Consider the following 23,808-nt stretch of genomic DNA (forward strand, 5'->3'; position numbering starts at 1 on the left):
AACTAAATTTTCAGTTTTTTTCCCCAGACTTTCCGATTTCTAGTTGGGAGCAGGGGATGTGTGAGGGCACGCACACAAGGTAACCGGCTCATGACGCTCTCAACAGACCCCCAGTAAAGAGGATCGTCCGACAAGCACAAGCAGCTCCAATTATTTAGTTGCCCATCATCCACAGACTGGCCCCTGTGTCTGTCAAAACTATATTTATCACCAGTAGAACATGTATGGGACCATCTGGGATGCCAACTTGGACAATCTATTAGTTTTCATGATCTAGACGCTCAGTTACAGCAAATGTGGACTGATATGCCGCAGGATACCATTCGGAACCTGTATGCCCGCATGACCAACGGTATCATATATTGTATCAAGACAGAGCTGGTACAACAGGGTACTAGATCCTCTACGCCTGCCGGAAATACATCTTGTATCCAAGCTAGAGGAGGCCCAACAGGGTACTAGAGTCTCCATGCTTGCCCATATCACATCTACTATCCAAGCTAGAAAAGGTACAACAGGGTACTAGAGTCTCTATGCTGGATTGTATCACATCATGTATCTAAGCTACAGGTGGTACAACAGGCTACTAGTTTCTCCATACCTGTCCATATCACATCTTGTATCTAAGCCAGAGGAGGCCCAACAGGATACTACAGCCTACATGCCTAACCATATCACATCTTGTATCCAAGCTAGAGGTGGTACAACAGGGTACTAGACCCTCCATGCCTTCCCATATAACATATTGTATCCAAGCTAGAGGCAGCACAACAGGGTACTAGAGCCTCCATGCCCATCAGTATCACATCTTGTATCCAAGCTAGAGGCGGTACAACATTGTACTAGAGCCTCCATGCTTGCCCGTATCACATCTACTATCCAAGCTAGAAACGGAAAACAGGGTACTAGAGTCTCCATGCTGGACCGTATCACATCATGTATCCAAGCTAGAGCTGGTACAACAGGCTACTAGATTCTCCATGCCTGTCCATATCACATCTTGTATCTAAGCTAGAAGAGGCCCAACAGGATACTACAGCCTGCATGCCTAACCATATCACATCTTGTATCCAAGCTAGAGGCAGTACAACAGGGTACTAGATCCTCCATGCACGCCCATATCACATCTTGTATCCAAGCTAGAGGCAGTACAACATGGTACTAGAGCCCCCATACCCATCCGTAAACCAATCGTGCTACAGGTGACCAAACAGGGTACTAGAGCTTCATGCCCCCCCCCCCCCCCCCCGTCTCACATCTTGTATCCAAGCTACAGGCGGTACAACAGGGTACTAGAGCTTCATGCCCCCCCCCCCGTCTCACATCTTGTATCCAAGCTACAGGCGGTACAACAGGGTACTAGAGCCTCCATGCTCGCCCGAATCACATCTTGCATCCAAGCTAGAGGCGGTACAACAGGGTACTAGAGCCTCCATACCCCCACTGTATCACATCTTGTATCCAAGCTAGAGGCGGTACAACAGGGTACTAGAGCCTCCCTTCAAGGGTACCATTTTCTGCAAAAAATTATGTTATTGCTCTGATATTGTAATCACTTACTTATAATAACGTGACCATCACACAGAGAAAGTTTCATTCCATTCCGACGTTTCGGTGTTTGATTTCTTTTGACAATAGTATTACATATCAGTGGTACATTGTACACATTTTGATATATCAGCATGTATGTATTAGTATGGCACAGTATTAATCAGGATATATCATTACGCTATCTACTACTAAAATTGCGATATTGCTGCAGTATGGCGCAGCATGTATATGTATTATTGTATATCAGTTTGCATGCTACCTTTTTCATATCATTTTGGTGCAGTATATATCAGCATGGTACAATATGTAGATGTATTAGTATGAAACAGTATATATCATTATATATTAGCATGTATGTATGACTATGGTACAGTATACATAATATATTAGCATGTATGTATCAGTATAGATCATTATCACTATGTATGTATCACTGCGGTGCAGTATATATGGGTATCAGAATATATCTGTTTGCTTGGTACGGCATGTATCATTATATACCATTATGTCACACAGATGCCATGCAGCCCGGTGTTGGGGTGGCAGTAGCTCAGCAGACCTGCCCCTCAGTCCTGCCCATCTGCGGTCTGGAGGTCAGGGCCGTGTATCTCTCTGCTGTGTTCTCCTTTTTTCCCCGTTGTGGTTGTGAGCAAACAGCCTGTGCCGCCAAATGCCCGGACCCCAGGGATCAGCGGGAAGATGACACAGAGCCAATTAAGCTGGCGGGATGCTGCATATTTCCTGACGGCAGTGGGTAATGTCAATTATGAGACCAGGGGCGCGTCACTAGAATAGCTGCAGATTGGTGGCGCAAGCAAGCGACAGTCAGATGCAGAGCAGCGTCCCGGTCAGTCTTTTCTACTGCATAAGAAATCACCAATGACAGGATGGAAATGACGTAATGTAAAAGCTGCCATTTATATTTGTTTCTTAAGATGTCCAAATGTATCATCTTTATTTTATGGCAGAGAATAGAATGGCGGATCACAACGGATTTCATCTTTGTCATCTCAACCTGTTTATATTCCATTGCTCTATAGACTTTACTGTAAATAAAAATAGAATGAGTGGAAGGACAGAGTAAAAAGAAGATGCATCAATCTTCCAGAGATTGGATGTCTTGCCAGTAACTTCAGTCCCTTTTACATAAGACGATTATTATTCATAAAAATCGTTCAAACAAGCGAAAATAAATGATAATTTAATATAAATGTAGCCAATGATCAAATGATGAATCATTAATTTTCTGTAGGCATAAAAATCATGGTTGGCTCGTTCACTAATCGCTCTGCTTAAATACCCATCGTTCAGTTGTTCTCACTCACTTATACAGCGATTGTGAGCAGATTTCTTATTTGAACGAGTCAACAATGTATCTACTACATAAACAAGTGAATTCTAACATTCACTCCTTCAGACGATATATTGGAAAATATAAGTCAAGGAGAGCGCCAGACAACTTTAAAGGCAATATGTATTAAAATATAACGACTCACCTGGTGCCAGACATGTCACCCTAAGGTGAACATGTCAGCACCCAGTGTCCCGGTAGGCGTAGAGCATTTACTTTCCAAAAATCCACTGAATTAAAATCACTGGAGAGCTGCAGATTTCACCAAAGATTCATACCTCATAAGAGATCGGATAGTGCAAAAGTATAGACAGAAAAACGGTAATCCTGCGCTACTTCACATAGAAAAAGACCGATTTTCTTAAAAGATTACAACGGTCAATTCCAGATTAGAACCAAACAAACATTTATTAGTACATTTAGAGGTCACAGCCTCATCTAAAAGTACAGGCAATGCTTACGGAACAATATGCGACGCGTTTCGGCATGATAAACGCCTTTCTCAAGCATAAAAGAAGTCAGCAATACATGGTATAAATAGCACAATCATTAATTAATTACATACCCTTCCCCAAAGGTCACTGGAATTGTGCCTGATTCCGGTGTACGGCGCCATTTTGGCGGCGGGAGATGACGTTTCTATCATGATGCGCTATAGAGCGTCTCGGAGTCGACTTCAGAAGCCGACGTCAGAGGCCATATCACGTGACCCGTGTTACGGAGGCACGCTATACGCGTCGCATATTGTTCCATAAGCATTGCCTGTACTTTTAGATGAGGCTGTGACCTCTAAATGTACTAATAAATGCTTGTTTGGTTCTAATCTGGAATTGACCGTTGTAATCTTTTAAGAAAATCGGTCTTTTTCTATGTGAAGTAGCGCAGGATTACCATTTTTCTGTCTATACTTTCAGACGATATATTGTTTGGTGTAAGAGGACCCTTACTACGTATTTAGGAGAGAGCCATGTTAGAAGAATAGCCTGCTACTGAGTGTGCAAAGCAAGCCTGACCGATCACCTTTAACAAAATACCTTTAATTATTAACGAATACCTAAAGGACAATCCCACAGTGCAAATATTTACACCGTGCTGCTCTGTGAATGTCAGCAGTTGACGGCTAGTAGCCCGGTGGAGATGGTGGCTTCCGTACAAGGTTATAATCCGCGGCTTTGCATTGCTAAGGTTTTATCTTGCCATTGTCTGCAGTACAAGCTTGGGTTCTTACAAGGCAACGGTTGCTACAACACTATCCCTGTTGTAGGTGGCGAGGCACTGACTGCAGTATGAGAATGGGAGTCCGGGGAGCAAGAGTCAAACTACTCCAGGCAGTAGCCACGGATGGTGAGTTATCAGTGATAGGGTACAAGAATGTTAGGGTGGTTCATAGTCACCTGCCTGTGAACAGAATTCATGGTAGCTCATTTGGAATACGGTTAGATCATAGTGCTTTATAGTTATACTCAAGTCATGGACTAGAAAAAGTTAGTTCCTAGATTTAAACATTGTTTTGCAGAGATAGTACAAAGAACAACTGATTACTATCTTTGTATATCAGAAGCAGCAACGCCTGCATTTACTGCCATTTGTACTTAAACGGGATGTTAGTAAAATGGGTCTGCAACCTCCCCCTCCTGAATTGCAAAATTCACCGCACTCATTGAAAGGGTTGAATTCCATAGTGAAAAGTCATAGCAAACTGATTCACTTGCTGCAGAGTTAAAGAGTAACGGCACCCTTTACAGACTTCTGACATGTTAGAAGTTTTGATCAATGGGGATCCCACTGCTGAGAACCCCCTCTGATCACAATGAGGGGGCTGCAGCGCTCACGAGTACTGTGCCCTTCAGCTGCTGAAGATGGACACATAGACGTCTACAGAAGATATCTATAAACCTATGCGTCAGTCTTCAGCATCAGAGATGAGCCAAGCAGCAGTGAAGACAGTTGAAGGGGCAGAGTATTCAGGTGATCGTTGCAGCAATCAGTAGGCGTTTCAGCAGTGAGACCCCCTTTACTGATCAAAACTTTTGGCTAGTGATGAGCGAGCATTGCCCTTAGCGACTACCTGCCGGCGCGGGTGACAGGTGAGTTGCGACAGTGAGCAGGGGGAGGAGAAAGATCTCCCCTCCGTTCCTCCCCGGTCTCCCCCGCAGCTCCCTGCCCGCCGCCGGCAGCCGAACCTTTTCGCTCGAGTGGGCAGGTAGTCGCTTAGGGAAATGCTCGAGCGAGCAATTGCCCTTAACGAGTATGGTCGCTCATCACTACTTTTGGTGCATCACTCGGGCATGGCAAAAGTTTGTAAAAAGTGCAGCTACTCTTTAAAATGTGCACCACAGGTGACTTCAACTGCAGATTTCTTCCGCAGCACATCCCCTTACATAGCTGGGTCATAGTTTAGGTCGGCTTGAAAATGTGGGAGCCCGCAGGGAAATCTGACCCTGTGCCCAGCCAGTATCCGCACGTATCTGTAATTGTATCTTCTCTTTTGTACTGTGGCTCATTGTCGGACATGCACTGTAAAGTTTTTTGTTTTTTTTTGCTTTTTTTTTTTTTAAATCCCTGCTTTTCCAGAGTCATCGCCTAGTGATGATGCCGAATCTGTAACCTTTCCGCAATGTAAATTGCAGTAGGGCCGCAGGTTGGACTGCTTCCATTGACTTTAATGGAAGCCGTCCGAGTGCAATCTGCGCAAAAATAGAGCATAATGCAATTTTCCTCCGTGAGCAGAAAATCGCAATTGATTTCTGCCCGTGTGCAGGAAAGAGTGTTTTTTCATAGCATGCTATGGACAACATTTTCTGCGGAATCTGGAGGCGGACGCCCGGTTTACACAATACAAATCTGGTTGTGTGCAGCCGCCTTACATTGTGATAAGGGGACTATCAGCATGCATCCAATTGTAGATGCCTTCCCTGTCCTACAAGCAGATGTAGTAGAGGTTGGTATGGAACGGAACGTTGGCAGCATTTGAGTAGGAACGTGTGGCCCCTGATAAGGAAACAATATTGTACATTAGAATGGGCAGTGTAAAATATAGGGCATCCAGCTCTAACATACTGTTAAGGGGTTCTCAAACTTCAAGACTCATTTTTCAGCTGTCCATCATGGCAGGCAATCTTCAGACTACCTAATCCCTATTGGTAGAGTTAGACTACCAAACCTCTCAACCTGCTCTCTGACTGGCAGGAACTGCTCACATGAGCAGCATTGGCCAATCAGATAGCAGTGCAATGTATGCATTAGCTAGATAGAAAATTGCTGCAGCCATCTTCGTCAACCGAAAACCAGGACCGGAACTGGCAGATCAGACAGACGGCAGAGAATAATATGCCCCAACACCTCTGCTTCCAGGATGGAATTGAATTGAGAGGACATTTTGCCAACGCCTTTACAGTCTCTCATTTACACTATGTAATAAACCAAAATTAATTATCTGTAAATGGAGAGAAGCAGCAGAGACTAGCCTAAGATTTAGAGGTCCACTCTGGCAAAAACACATTTTTCCATGTCAGCCCCTCTTACCTGTCACACTTCAGAGGTCTTCAATGTATATTGTATTCACTTTCATTCAGTGCCGCCTCCTATCTGATACTTTTCAGGCACCATCGTGATGCTGAGATTTTTGCTTTCACATCAATTCTAAGATGCATCAGCACAGCATTATATGACCAGCAGATCATAAGTATACAGACCGGAGGATGAGCTGTGATCTCCTCTATTATAACTGTGTGACATGAATTGTGTGATCGTGTCCCCCTCTAGGCAGTTTCACTGGTAGGGCCATGTATTAGCATCACACTGACTAGAAACTGAACACATGAACCCAAATAACTCTGAATTTGTCAGAATTAAGATCACATAGCCATTTAAAGGGAGAAACAAACAAACAAAAAAAAAAGACCGGGAGTTTCAGAAAGAAAGGAATAAGTAACCACGGTAACACTAGCTGACATATACTGGGGAATAGCTACATAATGAATGCAAAAAAAAAAAAAAAAAATCAGAGTGGCCCATTAATTCAATTGACTATATGCTTACAATTTAGTTGAGTCCTTGTAGGATATCAGTATACCTGATAACCAAAATATCTGCAAAATATGATCAGCTGGGGTGATAATTTATAGCTGGTTTTCAGAACAAATGTCACTTTACTTTATGATTCTTCACACTCCTACCCTGCTTGTTATTTTACTGCCTACCTGATTGTATTAGAAATTGTTTATCTCACTTTTCCCTCAGTAGACCCTCAATGTCTTGGGTCTTGAATGGATCAAAAAATTGATATTAAAGTCAGCTTAACTTTCAGGAGATTCTTTTCAGGCAACTAAAGGTTGCCTATCTGGAGTCCAGATAGGCATTTCTAATATCTACCTGGCTCCCAAAAGTGAGGACAGACCATGCAGCCAGACTGATGGCCACACATGCACTCCCATAGCAATGAGTAGGAGTGAGTGATAACAGTGTGCAGCCAGTGATCTACTTGCACGGTCTGCCTTGACTTTCATAGGTGACAGCACTGTATAAGGGAGCCAGGTAAGGGCGCCCACCCACTGGCGATTTTTTTCCCTGCGAAATTCGCAGCATTTTTTTCTCTGCAGGGGTCTATGGGACTTGTAATGTTAAAATCGCGATCGCGCAAAATCGCAATTTACCGCGAAATCGCGATTTTGCGCGATCGCGATTTTAACATTACAAGTCCCATAGACCCCTGCAGAGAAAAAAATGCTGCGAATTTCGCAGGGAAAAAAAAAAAAAAAAAAAAATCGCCAGTGGGTGGGCGCCCTTAGTATGAAAAAAAAAACAAACTCCCCAGACTCCAGGGAACCTGCTGTATGAGAACCATAACTTACCTAGTTTATGGTGCTCACACCTGGTGACAGATAAAAGCAAAGGAGCCAAGTAATCACATAGGAGTGATGGGTGAAAATCCCAACTTGGAGCGTCCACTCTTCAAAGAGTGCTCAATTTTCTGAAAGCATTGAGATGTCCAAAAAAGTTATCAGTGGAGCACTCCGAGTTGGGATTTTCACCCATCACTCCCATCTGATCACTGGGCTACTTCGCTTTTATCTGGAAGACTTACACGTCTTCAAACTGAGTCTGGATTGTATCAATATCTTTTAAGTGCATATGGTCGGTTTCACACTTGTTTGTATTATGGATGCATAAATGCATCTGTAATACGCAAGTCTCCTAGCCTTTAAGTGCCCAACAGCCAGCAGAATGACTACCACTTCTGTGCTTCACAAAGGCACAATAGTCATTCAGTGAATGGAGGCGGAGCACACCAGATTTCTCTTCTGGCCGCACGCCTCTATTTACTGTGAATAGGTAGTTGCTCAAAGATGAGCATCTGCCTGTTTACAATAAGAGAGAAGTCACTCACTGGTCAGGTTCACTGAGCTGAAACAAAGCGACTAATGAGTGATTTATCCTGTCGGGGTCTGTGTTTACACATGACAGCTACTGGTCAAAATGGCTCATTTGAGCAATTTTTCGACTGATCGCTAACCAGTGTAAAAGTACCCTTAGGCCTCATTCACACAAGCGGGTGTAATTTTGGTCTGTGAGTAGTGCACGGCTTCCACAGAGTATGTATGAGAGCTTTTGGTGCAGATGTGTTTTTTTTCCTTCTAGATCTATGTTGCATCTGTGTTCACTAGGTTTTTCATGTGTGCAAAAATTGAAAACTTGCAGTGAATAATGTGTGTTTGCTGCGTTTTTTTTTTCTTTTACACACCCATAGATGACGATGGACAATTTTGATCTGTGAATCAAACTAAAGTAGGATGTGCTGGGATATATATATTTTTTTTTCACGCGCAATTTTGGTCCACATAAATGCACACCTGAATACACCAATTTAATTCAGTAGGACCGAGTCCTGTCTGTTGTCGGTCAGTGAAACCCAAGGACCAAGTCTAGACAGAAAACATGCCCGTATGGATGTGTCCATAGAGTCCGCCACAGATGACAATGGTCCTCAAGATCAGCTTTCCATTTTCTAGCATTTAGTTTTCTTCCATTACATCAAAAACGTTTGATCTTATAACTCAAACCAAGATGGCCGCTTTGCTTCTCTACCTACCTAACTGACAATGTGCATCCAGTAGTCTGAGACACTCCGTGCTGCTCTAACTAGCCAGCCCTGGTTAATCAAAGCAGGTGTATTGGCTTAGACTAATGATGCATACTAACACACAGAGTGCATCTCGTAGTAAGAGAAGCAGAGCGGACATCTTGGTTTCCCCAGGTAAGGAGGTGTCACTTCAACTCTACTGTCGACATTAGGCCACATTTGGCAGTTCAGGTTGACCAAGTCTACTTATTAGGCTACCTGCACACGAACTGGTCAGACTCTGCATGCAGGAGCCCACAGCGGAATCCGACCCAGTGCATTTGCTGCGGATCTGCGGCGCAGACGCCCACCGCGGATTCCACAATGCAAATCTGTTCACGTGCAGCCAGCCTTAAAGACCAAACCTCAGAACCGGACCCAATATCAGCACTGTCCAAACCGTTCTTCTATATACAAGTGATCTCGCACGCTTTCATTTGATCACACACAATATATCCGAGAAAAAAAGTGATTGATTTATTCATTTTCCTTGTGCTAAAAATAACAATTAACACTGCACCGGAGCCTAAAATAGCAAGCAATTAAAGAAACTGACGTCCTCCAGTATCTGTCATTTTTAAAAGCATTTAATGACATAGCATATATTTAACAGATAGGGCAAAATTCTAGAGCAAAAGGGTTTAGCAACTTCCAGCAATCTGACCGTCACTCAACTGCACCTCCAAACGTCACAGGCAGACTAAGTGCATAGCGGAGGCTGGAGTTCAGCAATGGTCAAAAGTGCTGAGTGCTACCCGGACTCTTCAAAAAAAAAAAAAAAAAAAAGGTACAGTTCCATTCAACTGAAAGCCAGTTCCAGGAATACAGGCCCAGTCATTGGGAGGATATCATTCCTAATAAATGTCATTCTGATTGTGCAGTAAAATGTAAATTTTCATTACAATAGTTACAGTGACAGAGAAATGCACACTATGTATCAAATAGCAAAAGAATGTAGCAAAATTATAACACACAGTGCCGTAGCTGACAAGCAAGTAATCAATTGAGTAACATTACTTTTTTGTTCCAGTAAATGCTTCGTTTCACTTGTACATTTAACATCAATGATTCCTTTAAAGGGTTTATTATACATCTAGTTATAGTTGGTACTAGAATTAAATCAGAAACATACAATATAGTGTATTTCAGCAAAAAAAAGGGAAAAAAATATATAAAACAAAAAAACAGAAAAGTTGTAAAATTACAGGAGTATTTAAAACTGCTAATCCTTTCCTTAAAACACCAACATTCGGAGAATACACACGTGACGCCTGAAAGCTGTGTTGTGTTAATAAGTAGGTGCCCAATCAATCTACTGGCAAAAGAAAAAAAAAAAGTGTCTGCACTCCGCTACCAGGTAGAAGGATTCTCTCAGTAACTCCATGCTAGCTCTTGCGTGGGAATGGTAGTGAATAATGGGGCTGAACTTTATACATCTGTCGGTGATGGGAACAATCACACCGGGAATCAATAGTTAAAGCACCGCTGCTGCCTTGCATATCTTATCAATATTAGTAATGTCGGGTCGCTGACAAGACAGCCTCACAAAATTGAGGACGTGTTTAAATATTTAACTTTATTCTACATTGCCTTGGGGGAAAAAAGAAGAAAAAAAACATGGTCCTCTCTCTCATCCAGATGCCCAATGTCCCTCAAACTTGTGTGTGTTTCCAGATTCTTTTTAGCATACTATAAATATTTTTTTTTTTAGTTTTTTTATTTTTTTTTTATCATGTCGGGGGAACATTAGGCACGGAGTAATGTATTGGTTCTGAGCTTGCATGCTGACATTTCACTGAAAGAAAAAAAATTATGTAATAGAAGTGCAGTGGTTTATGATTTTTTTGTTTTGTTTTAGGCTGAAGTTCACTTCTTTTTTCCAAAGAGGCTGAATCTCTTCTCCTTGTCCTTCTCTTTGTCCTTCTCCCGCTTGCCAGGGCTGGACTCTGTGGTGACCGTTACACTGGCTGGCAGAGTTTGGGCCCGGCTGGACGCTGGAGTGCTCTGCGTGCTCAGAGACACCTCGGTTTTATCGGCTGAGATTGCGTTGGTGATCGCCTGGATCCATGTGTTCATTTCCTCCTGCGGGAGAAGTTACAGGTCACGGGGCGCCACTAAAGGGTTCACAGCTTGTTGTTAGTGCTAAGCATGGATTTGTAGAAAGCCGTTTAAGGTTGCTTTCGCACGGGTGACAAAATCGTGTGACTTTCTGGCAATGTGACAGTGTTACAAATCGCATGTATGTGAAGCCCGTGCTTTCCAATGGGTTTGCTTCACATTAGTGGCGTTTTGTAGGCTGCTGCATTACGAGAAAAAAAAATCGTGGCATGCTGAATATTGCTGTGATTTGCGATGTTTTGTAATCCACGTTTTCCTATGGAGCCTTCCTTTGTGTTAAATCGACAAAAATCACAGTTTTCGTGCAGTGCAATGCAACGTTTACAGTAGTAATTCCAAATGTTGTCCCTAATATAAGCCCTGGCTGCATAAAAATAAAAAAAAACGCCAAAAAATAATACATTACCTACCAGGCGCTGTCTGCTCCGCTGCCCTTCTCCTCCGGCAGTTTCACTGCACTTGTTTGTAGTCTTCAGTCAGCGCTTCCTAGTCAGGTGGTTCAATAATCCCACCTCTAGGAAGCGCTGGCTCTCATTGGTTCCCAAACGCTGTGGCTCAGCCAATCACTGCAGCGCATTGAATGACTGAGCTGCTGTGCTTAAGAACCAATCAGAGCCGGCACTTCCTGGAGGCGGGACTTTTCAACTCTGACCAGGAAGCACTGGCTGAAGACTACAAACAAGTGCTGCAGAACTGCTGGATGAGAAGTGCGGTGGAGAGGACAGCGCCCGTTAGGTAATGTATTGTTTTTTTCTTTTTTTAATGCAGCAGGGCTCATTTTCGGGGTAAGGCTTATATTTCATGCCCTCTCCACCTGAAAATTCTGCCAAAAGAGTGCCACAAAAATCCCAATATCGCCATGAGAAAATGCAGCGATATGGTACAGAATAGAGCTGAGATCGCTGTGCTTTTTTCGCGGCGATATCGCTTTTGTCCATGTGAAAGAGTTCTAAAGGGATTGTCCAGGACTTTTACAATTGATGATCCATTCTCAAGATTGGTCATCAAGGGTTGATTAGCAGGGGTCAGTTGCTTGGGATCATCAGGTCTGATGTCAGTGCAGACAGTACTGGAAGCAGATAGAACTGTCCGTATTGCAACCGCCTGGTTTGGTATTGCAGGCACAGTTCCCATTGAATATAACAAGCCAATGTTGGCAGCGGCATCTACTTCTACACCGATAATGGGCCAGGAGGTCAGCTGATTAATGGAGATCCAAAATGGAGCCGATCAGCTAGGTCATCAATAGTCAAAGTCCCTGGACAACCCCTTTAATATATAGCCTCACTGTAATTAAAATCTGCAGCAATTTTTTTGAAAGTGACCACAGATAATATACTGTATTATTGGCAGGTTCAGACCATTTTGATGAGGAACAGAAGAAGAACATGGTGGGCTTTACCACCAACTTTTCACTCATTTACAATACAGTTGTGTACATGGAGCTGGTACAGGTAAATATTAGGGAACCATAGAAGATCAGTGTGCCGCCACACCGTGCCTCCATGCTGCACTATTCTAGGAAAAAAGACCTCCATACAACATCTCTAGGAATAATCTAGAATATCGTCCGCTTGGAAATTTTGCATGAATCAAAAGATAAAATATTCCTGCATGAATTCGAAGACGCATTAAGGTATAGTATGGGGCCTACAGATTGCTATGGATGCGACTGTAATGTAGTTTGTGTGTGTAAGGACTAAATATGCATTAACTACTGAGCAACACATTGAGTATAGGAGAACTTACATCATCTTTGGCTTGGAAGAGGTACTCATTACCATCATTCAGTCTGCAAAAATGAAACAAGATACATTATGATCAATCAATACTCACATAATGAGCGTACATCAGTTCTACCCCAAATACAACCAAACAAATGTAATCTAGATCAGACTATATGCATCACCCATCACTAAGTGTTCATTGGATGTCAGGGAGGGGTTTTCGCCATTTGTGTGTCGGTATGTACATGAAAACATTTATTTTGAAAATGCCCGTATGACCCGTTTGACCCGAGACTTCACGCCGTTACAGCAGCCTAATAACAGGTCATGCTCAAAGAAGATGATCATTGCTGTATAAGGCCGTATATCACCACACATTTGACTTCTTGCAGCTTTCAGCGAATAGGCCATCTAATATAGAGCGACCCTCCGGTTATGGGACAAAATGTATCCTGGGACTAGAGAGGGCAGGTTGCATATTGCCTGCAGTTCTTCTCTGCTGTCCATCTTGCATGTTTACAGGTATCCAAGATGGGTAACACAATCTTCAGACTACCTAATCTGCATAGTGCCTTGACAGTGTTAGACTACCAATGCACTATACATGCTCTCCGATTAGCCAGTGCAGCTCACATGATCAGCTAGACTGAAAATTGCAGAAGCAAATTTGGATGTCTGTAAACCGGGTCCAGAACCAGAGGATCGGATGGAAGGCGGAGAAGAACCAGTGCAGGTAATACACCACCAACCCCTCTGGTCCCAGGGCAGAATTTTGTCCCAAAACTGGAGGGTCACTTTAAATGACTAGAGAGATGAATACTTGTGACTGTTCTGTAATGGCAGATGCTAGCATGCGATTGGGTAGAAGCTGACAGCGTATGATGGAAGAACTGAATCCACTATATAACTGGAGGAAGCAGTCCTTGTCTGTACATCAATGTGCCATATTAATCTTCCACATATAATAAAACAAGGACGGAGTTTGCAGAGGGTAGCGCACGGTCCACTTACTTCAGTTTGAACACGTGTTTTTTCTTCTTGTAGTCAGTGGCTACTTCACAGACGGCTTCCTTCAGATTCACTGGGATCTCATTGTGGTAGGTAATACCAGATGCAGCAGTCTTGGAGTCTTTATAAAATCCCATTTCTTGGTTATTTATTACGCAGTATACATTGTGCCAAGATCTAAATGGAAGGAGGAACATAACAGTTAGCAACGATTTCAAAGCTTTGTGACCACGGCAGACAAATTCTGCAGTTGTAAGCCGCATGATTCCCAAGTCTGTGTCTATTTATTATATGGGCATCTTTTTTTTTTTTTTTTTTTAAGGGTTTTTGCAGGGTTGTATTATTGATGACCTATCCTCGGGATAGTTAATATCAGATTGGTGGGGGTCCAACACTATCCTAGTATAACTTAGAGCTTCTGTGTAGTGAAAATAGAACAGCTGTGTAATACAGTGCAGTAGTCTGAAATTGTACTGAAAGCTCATTGACAAGAATGGGACAGAGCTTACACCACCATTCTGGGTGCTCTAGCATAGTCACTCTGAAAAACAGCTGATCAGAGGGGATCCTCAGCATCAGATCCCTGCCAATTTGATATTGATGACCTATTCTAAGTACATTTTCTGTTATTTGCTGGACTTGAGTAGCTGCCATTTCCAGGCCGAAAAATGGCTGTATCATCATTGAACAAGAGTCAACTAGTGGAGACAAACACTTAAAAAGCAACTGCACCTTTTAAAGACTGCGGACTTGTCAGAGCTGATCACTTAAATGAAGGGGCCGCAGCACTTACCTAAGCACTGTGACCCTGGGGCTGTCTTCGTTGCCTTTTGGCTTCTCTCCACAGCTGAAAACGAACGCATAGCTGTCTATAGAAGTCTGTGTGTCAGTCTTTAGCTGCTGAGAGTAGTTGACAGGCAGTGTAGACAGACGAAAATACTCAGCAGTCACATGACTGCTGCAGCCCCTTTATTTGAGCAATCAGTGGGGTCTCTGCACCTAGATGCCCATTGATTAAAACTTTTGACATGTCGCTCTTAAATCTCACAGAGCCCTAGTAGTTAAACCCTTTGGACGGTCAATATATCCACAGAAGAGGAACTTCATACAAATCACAGATAAAAAAAAAACACTGTTTATAGAGGACACAATTTTTATTGATTTTACCAAAAACAAATAAATGAAAAGAGAACAAAAGTACTCACTCAGACCCTATTACACCTACTTATGAAAACTAACACTATAGAGACCACACCCTGAAAAGGGTGACCCTGTGCTGGATCCTCACTCTAGACCACCCTATTTTTGTCCTACAATATGAATAAAAAGGGTGGGTGGGTAAGTGGGGGAGATCAGATTCTTCTTTTGCCGATTTTACATCTTATTTTAGATAAAAAATATATAAATAAATAAATAATACGGCGGTCTGGAATGAGGATCCATCATGGGGTTGCCTTTGTTAGGGCAGGATCTCCATATTGTTAGTGGTTATAATATGGTGTATTAGGGTAGAGTATGGGTTTGTGCTATCTTTCTCTTTTATTGTTTTATGCAAAATTAATAAAAATAAGATTTTATCTCTAAGGCAGGCAGTTTTTTTTCCCTGCGATTTGTCCCACGTCAATAGTTTTTAAAAAGTAAAGTTACAGTATTTTTTAAGGCCTCATGTCCATGGGCATAACCGAATTGCAGAATCTGCGCGTCACCCACATGTGCGATCTGCCGTTCAATCAACCCACAGACAATCATTGGGCATCTACAGGTAATTAAAAACCTGCGGTTGCCACTTTTCACGATTTGCGGATTGCATGCACAGTTATATATGAAAAAAAATTGCTGCATGCTTTATTTTCTGCAGATTTCCACGCGGGCAGCTTCCATTAAAGTCAATGGAAGCCGTCCGAGTCGCGGAACACCCACAGCTGACATGCCGCAGAGCAGCGGGAAAGCAGGAGATTTAAAAATAAATAAAAATGCACTTCCAATGTTCGCGGCGCATCCGCTGTGCATAAGAAAGAAGATCCGGCCGGGACGGAGAAGACCCGCACCACATCCGGGCAGGTAAGAAAATGTCCATGGCTGCGGGCACGGGTGGATTCCGCTGCAGTATTCCGCACGTGCCGTGGACATGAGTACTAAATCAATGTTTTTTTTCACAAAAAGTCACATTGTAACGTACCTGCTGGAGGCTTTCTTATTATGTGCCTCCCATTCATGTTTGCGATGCAAGAAACCTTCAAACTGAGAGGAAGGAATGTCCTGCGTCTTGGCTGGTAAAGTGGAGGCTGTCTGTGGCTGCATGCCGGATTTCAGTTTACGGTCAGCAGTCGGTGAGGGGATCGGACTGGATTCTTTTGAACTTGACCTCTGCTCCGTGGATCCATTGACCATATCATTTTCAGCATTTTCAGCCATCTGAAAAGATAAAAGAACTCTATAAACACATGGCATCAATACATAGAACAGCAAGACTCGAGATGGTTACCTATAGGCTATTCAACACTGCCGCAGAGTAACCATTTCAAATGGCTACCTGCAGTTTGCCTACATAAAAGGACTGAAGTACAGCAAATCTGCTCTTACACCAGACACCAGTATAAATAAGCAGAAAATCAATTAGATGTATCAATACGATTAGTAGTCATTTATAGAGGTGGAAAACAAGGAGTGCGGACTGTGCATAACTGTACCTCAATCCTTTTCATTCTAGAATATAGGGTAAAGCCATCAGCAAGAGTCACAGAACAGAGTGCTTTTACGGCAGCCACTCTGTCTCCCCTGTCACCACACGGTAGATGGGAATTCATAGAAGGTAAGTTCTCGCAAGCATTTTCAGAAACGTACTCGGCAATGGCCTGGTTTCTGAAAATGCTCCTATTTTACCAGAGGTAAAACAATCAGAAGACATGCAAAGATTAAAATGAAATGACACCATGCATTTCCACTTCCATCATCCTGGTTAGATTGGATTTTCAGGAGAACAGATGGGAAATTAGGAGTTGTGAGATACAAATAGTTTGGTAACCGGAGTTATGGTATTGCGCTTCATTATGGTATTGCGCTTCATTAAGTAAACCGGATTGGAGTTAAGAAGGGACGAGAGAAAACACCACAGTCACTCAACACCACACGACTATTTACCCCCAAAACAAAGACAGAACCAAGGCCTTGCTCATCGCTTGCTTTGATGATCTGGTAGTTCGCTGCCCGCTGTGACCAGGATTGGCTTAGACAGCCACGTTATCCAGCAGCTGATTGGTCAAGCTGAAGTCGTCTCCAGGAGCCGTTCAATTCTAATGGATTCCTAGTATCTTTTATCTAAGGATAGGACTCACACCCTAACATTCATTGTTGCTATTTAGTATCACTGAAGCAGCCTGAAGAGTGAGATTAGCAAGTTATGGAAGCTCTGTGCTACTTATTATTTAGTACACATAACGCCAATCCTTTTTTTTAATGCCAAGGAGAAAATAAAGCGAGGTGCCACAGCTTTATCATAATGCTACTTAAGTGATTAATGGCAGGCGCGCCTTGTGAAGATCTGTCTTTAATAAATGCTCTGTCAGTATTTGATACAATGCAAAGACATTGGAAGGTGCAAAGTTCTATATGGGAAGGGTTGGACTGTCTTTAGATTCCTACACCTGATCTGCCAACACCTGTGCAACAGGTTAAATTCTGAAACAACTCCTTTGGATTAGCTGTAGAGGATCAGTTAACGTGAAGCAGACGATTTTGCTGGGGGAAGCTAACTTGACATTTCCCATGCAGGGACTGCTGCAGGGGAAATGTAGCATTATATAGCAGTTATTTTGATGGTTCTTGCTGTCTAATGGGTTTTCGACGACTGGCTAAAAGCAGAGGCTGTGATAAAATAATTCCTCACCACTCCATGGCCCACACGGTATTTGTTAGTGGTCCTGCAATGCTGATGCACCAACTACCTGTAGGTGATGGGCGCACGCAGTCAATGCAGAAATCACAGCATTACTGCAAGTTCACTAACAAATATCGGAGAGACAATGAAGTGGGCAGCATAGTAACATAGTACGTAAGACCGAAAAAAGATGCATGTCAATCTAGTTCAGCTGATCCCAACTCCCAATGTTGATCCAGAGGAAGGCAAAAAAAAAATCCAATGAGGTAGCAGCATATTTTCCCCATTTAAGGAAAAAAAATTGCTTCCCGACTCCAATCTGGCAATTGGAATAATCCCAGGATCATTGACCCTTCTGAGGTAATCAGTGACTATAACTTATAAGATCGTAACGCTCAAAAAAGGCATCCAGGCCTCTCCTGAACTCTCTTATCGAGTTCGCTCTCACCATGTCCTCTGGCAAAAAGTACGATCGTCTCACTGCTCTTACAGTAAAGAAACCCCTTCTATGTTGCTTTTCTCTATACGTAGAGGGTGCTCCCTTGTTACAGTCACAGTCCTAGGTATAAATAGAACTTAAGAGACGTGAATTTACCAACTGAGGTTTTTTTTGTCATTGCATCACAGCCTCTACTTTTAGCTATTTTTTGGTGTCCTGGAAAACCCCTTTAAATTGTTATAATCGGGTAATGCCTCGCCCATTCAATCCTAAATATTCTTTTATAGTAGGTCTATCTTGAAATTTACAGTGTTTTCTAAAAACAAAGAACCTCTTAAAAACAGGCACTGTATATTTTCACCAAACTCTGAATACATAGTACTAGCAAAGAGAATATGTAGTACATCCTATTGGAGAAAAATGCCTTTTTTCCACACATCAGGCTCCTTTCATCTTCCTCTGAGTAACTGATCACTCACCATGAATTCACTGTTAAATTCATCTTGGAAGACAAAACTGATCAGCTCACTGACAGATCAGGTTACATGCTTCCAACAGAAGTCTGCAACCAGAGACTCTGCTGGCTCTAGCGGGTTTTTTTTTTCGTCCTTGTACAGCACTCACAGCTACACTGCTCAGTAGTTCTGTACTACATCTGCTGCTTCAGAAGGTGTGTGAGAGAAACATATGGAAGACATAGCAGCTAGTCTCTACCCAACAGTTCCATGAAAATGGGCAATTAGAGTTTGAGTCTGCAGAAGGGAAAAGTGGTGAAAAACTCCCTATAAACTAATTTATATACCAGATACATATTAGGATGCCTTTAATGTCTTTAACAAGGGTTCACTGAAAGTCTAAACTATTTTACAACACATCAGTTTTTCTTTTTGGCACTTCTGAGACTCTTAAATACAAAGTTTGCCTGCTTTGAGCAACACTTGTTCATTAGCCATTTCCCCAAATGATGAGCTGACCACAAGAGTCTGTTTGCAGGGAAAAATAAATATTACATACACCCACTGAAATGAAGATTGTCGTTTTTGTAATGGGCAGATACACTAGGTGTTCCAGAGCAAGAGTTGCTCTACTAGCGGCTCTCTGCTCTGGCTAACAGGCTCAGTCCTTGTCCTATGGGGACATCCATGAGCTGTAATGGAACGTATTTAATAAAGATGTCCAAGATAATCCATTTATCCAATCTTGATATATGTAATGCGCCAGATACATGAGAGCATACTGTTGAAAACAATACTAAACAGGTATTTGCTGGGTCATTCTATGATACTGTGGATAAACTGCAGAAATAGATTTAACTCCATTTCCCAAGCCTAAAACAGCATCTGTCATAAGACTCTCTTGCTATAGGATATGATGATAGTAAATCCAACATGGTTTTGGAGAGATAATCTGCAAAAAACTAATTGGATCCATTACATGTATGAAGCCAATTACACGGTGTGCAGAAAAAGAAAAGCACAGCTCAGAGATCAGAGACATTTAAAGAAAGGATCCCTTTACATGGGCCGATTGTTGGGTGCTTAAAAGCCCGACAAGTCATCCCAGCAATCATCGCTCCTCTGCTTTGACACAGGGGTGATGATCGCTCAGTGAATGGGTGCGGAGCGGCCGGAGATCTCCATTCACAGTAAACGTGCAGTAGTTCATAGAGGACCGCCTGCCTGTTTACACAGGCCGGTTGTCAATTAATTTGTATGCCTGCATAATCGGATCGACGAATGATAAGTTAACTAATTACTGTTTGTCATTCAGTTGCTGGCAGCATGTACACTGATCCATAAAGCTGAACAGCACTTCAAATGTATGATGGATTCCCGCCGCTTCTGTGGGAATAATCCAGATTACTCAGCTGTATAGATGAGAAGTAGAAGGCAACTTCCAAAGTGCGGTGTCACCCACTAATATCATCATGTACCTCAAATAGTGACATCATAGCAATGGATATACATAAATCTATACAAAAATAACCAAATGTTATACAAGCCTATATCACCTGGTAATGTACTTCATACCACAGGATCTAATGATTAGATATAACTGAGAACTATAAAGTTAACGCTGTATCAGCACTACATTCTACAACACGTCTAGAGGATTCCTTTTTGCTGTCTGTATCTTCAATGAAGCCGTCAAGGCCATACAGATGCTGAAGGAGTGATGCTGCGGTCATCTGCACACTTGGGCTATATCATATTTATTAGATCCTGTGGCATGCAGATTACAACATGGGGATTTATGTTTGTATGACATTTACGTTTATTTTTGTATAGATTTACGTACGTCCATTACTATGATGTCATTAATTGAGGAACATGTTGGCGTCGTCACTGGGTGTATAGATGAATGCAGATGCACAGTGTTCGGCTATGCTTGAAAAATGCTAAAGAAAAAAAAAAAGTTTAGTACTGTGTGGTCAGTAGAGCAAAATGTGATTATTCATAGTAAGAGAAAAAGTAATCTTGTAGATAGGATACCTTTTAATGGCTAACAAAATGACATGATGTTACAGCGAGCTTTTGAACCTGCTCAGGGTTCTTCCTCAGGGATAATGGAATGGATCTGAAGAGGAAAAAAGAAGTTTGGTACTGTGTTAGCCAGTAGAGCAAAATGTGATTAGAATTTGGAGTCTTCGGAGCTATTCCAATTACACCTGATAAAAAAGTAGGTTTGAAAGCTCGCTGTAACATCATGTATTTTTGTTAGTCATTAAAAGGTATCATATCTACAAGATGACTTGGTTTCTCTCACTGAGAACAATCACATTTTAAAAAACGCCAATGTACAGCTGAAAAGTCATACATGCTTTAATGGAAGATGACATCACACATTGGAAGCTGCCTTCTAATTCTTTTAACGAGCATTTACTCTGAACAATTATCGTTCTGATTAACAAGAGTCTGAACGATAATCGTTCCTTGTAAAAGGGGACTAACTGAAATTCCAGATTTCTGAGTTTGTTTCTAGAGACTGGAAAATTAAGAAAAGGCACAAGGTTTTCTGAGGCTACAATCAAATGGGCGAGCGCGATATTGCACTCGTCAACATGAGTTTTACTCGTGCAAAAGCGCCTCCCATCACTTCTTGGAAACTGCGATCCTCCGCCGCTTGTTTCACATGACTCAGAAGATTGGCCAGTGTTTACCAGGGATTTCAATGGGAGACAACATATCGCACTCACGTACACATCTAACGCCGTGCGGTGTGTTTGAGTGTCTCATTGAAAACAATGGGCGATGCGTTCCGAGTGACGCGGAAAAATAGGACATGCAGCGTTTTTTTACTTAAAAAAAAAAATAAACCAAACGTGTATGACTTTATTCAAAAGAATGGAGTTCATATTCACACACGTGTTGTGCGTCTCAGGCTTCATGCACACGGGCGAAAATCTCATGCGAGTTTTGTGCATTGCAAGACACACAAAACTTGTGCGAATATGAACTCCATTCTTTTGGATGGACTTAATAACAAGTGACTTTTTTCCCCCCCAGTGATACTGCGAGAATATTAAAAAAAAAATGTTCTATCTTTCGGAGCTAAAACAAATTACTTATTAAATGTTATGACAGAAGTGTGGCTCTACGGTTACAGTATAAGTGATAACCAAGGAGGGCTTTTAGTTTACTTTTTTAAGCCCCTTGCTAATAGATTCCTAATGGAAGTAAAGGTCCATTCACATGGGCTGAATTTTCGTCTTGATGTAACGAGTGCCGATTAACATATGTCGGAAGAGCGATTGCTAATGCGATCAGTTGTCCCCATAGGTTGGCTGTACCGCCAACCATAAGAGAGCCAAATTATCCGACAAGTGAGCGTTTGCACATTCGTTGGTCCCTATACATGGCCCGAATGTTGGGTGAAAGGGGGAAGGCTTGGACTCAATAATAGGCCAGTGTTAAAGGACCATAAGACAGTGCCAGTAACTATGGGCAATAGGAGACATCCAGTAAGAGGACAACTCCACGCTACTGTCTGACACTGCCTATGGGCTTTGGATGAACGGAGCTGCCCAGGCCATGAGAAGCTAAATATCTGGGTTGTAGCAGACTACTAGGCACATTGGCTGCATTTTTGGCGCATCCAACAACGATCCCCTCTCCTCGATATATTCAATATCCTGGTTATTCTGAGCCGAAGCATGTGGAGATATTGGTCTACCTGCAACTGGACGCATTCATAATGACCATCTTAAAGGGCCAGTGGCAGTCTAGTTATATACATCCCCTTTAACTCTGACAGTACAGGCACACAATAACGATGAGTCTCTAATATTCTTGTTCTCAAAGACGATAATTGCAATGACTGCCAGCTAATAAAGTGGCATTAAACTTGTGTTGCGTTGTGTATGTGAGCAGCAATAATGATTGACAAGCGAACTATGAAAGCGCTCTTGCAACCCGACTCTTACACGCTAAACACAGACATGTTGGTTTTTAGACATCACTTTCCATTGGAGCATTAAAAACAAAACGGCAAAACCAAAAATGTAAGCGGACGTAACATGAATTAAACACAGAACGGTGCGATACGTGTAGAAATGGACAAGCAAATAAACTTTAATGGGCACATGCTTTGAGCGTGCAGACAAACACCACAACACAGCGGTTACAATGACGTTTACTTCACATGATCGTTAGTCATGTGACCTGGTCAGTGACACGTGACGTATGTAAATTATTAGTGACATGCATGGCATGGGTCGCAGCATCCGGATGAACAAAGCTAGGCTCCATTTGATTTGACATGTTGGAGTCTCTGCACCATTTTATTGACTTCTGGTAAAATATAGCTCAAGAATATAGTTATATATAATAAGAAAATACATTTATATCATCTTAGCATTAGTATCATGAGTTCAGAACTGCTGCCTACAGCACAGCGGGCAGCCATATGCAAATTCAGAACGGTCACCAACGAGCAGAGGTTATACGTGTATATACAAGGTAGTTCAGAAATGCAAACTGCAGAAGAACACTGATTTTTTGGTAATGTGTCTAAATCTGATGAGTATACAACATGGCGGCCTCCGCTGTGTGCAGGTAACAGGTGAACCTTAAAAGAGGTTGTCCAGCATCAGAAATAAAAGGAATTGTCATTTTTTTTAAAATTTTGAGCGCCACTCTGGTCCATAGGAAGTGCTTGGTACTGCAGCTTGACCTCACACGAGTGAAAGTGCTGAGCCGCAATACCAAAAGACACCGCCCATAGACAAAAGTGGCGCCATTTCTGGAGAGGGGTGAAGGAAATCAGACTTTTCTTTAATCCTGGACAACCCCTTTAATAACATACATTCATGTGATCATTTATAAATTGTTCATCATTTATTCAAATCAGCAATAAATTAAAATAACTGAAGAAAAAAAGGTAGAGAGATTATTGTGTCTGGAATAACGGAGAGAACGTAATGCAAAACATGAACAGAAATAAGAAGCGACTTAAAAAGGACGTGCAGAACTGGTGATGAAATACACGGGTTATGTGGTGGTAATCCTGATGGGGATATGAAAAACTAAAAAAGGAGATAAACATTAGTGGCTGCATTTTGTATTTGAACCACAAGACATTCTAATGGCTTTGTTTCCTGCACAGTTCGGGGAACAG

At 42.2% G+C, this 23,808-nt stretch overlaps 1 protein-coding gene across 3 annotated transcripts in view; it reads right to left on the reverse strand.

Moving 5' to 3' along the window:
* Window positions 1-9,594: 9,594 nt before the first annotated feature.
* Window positions 9,595-23,808, reverse strand: part of SPTBN1 (spectrin beta, non-erythrocytic 1) — a 174,499-nt gene continuing 160,285 nt past the window's right edge. For all 3 annotated transcript variants that reach the window (XM_066595713.1, XM_066595715.1, XM_066595714.1), the window contains 4 exons: window positions 16,056-16,291; window positions 13,880-14,053; window positions 12,891-12,933; window positions 9,595-11,105 (listed from right to left, as the gene is read on the reverse strand). In XM_066595713.1, the coding sequence (XP_066451810.1) occupies window positions 10,890-11,105; window positions 12,891-12,933; window positions 13,880-14,053; window positions 16,056-16,291 (669 nt within the window). In that variant the 3' untranslated portion in view covers window positions 9,595-10,889. The remainder of the gene's footprint in view (window positions 11,106-12,890; window positions 12,934-13,879; window positions 14,054-16,055; window positions 16,292-23,808) is intronic.

This window comes from Eleutherodactylus coqui, chromosome 3 (assembly GCF_035609145.1).
Source record: "Eleutherodactylus coqui strain aEleCoq1 chromosome 3, aEleCoq1.hap1, whole genome shotgun sequence".
NCBI classification, from domain to species: domain Eukaryota; kingdom Metazoa; phylum Chordata; class Amphibia; order Anura; family Eleutherodactylidae; genus Eleutherodactylus; species Eleutherodactylus coqui.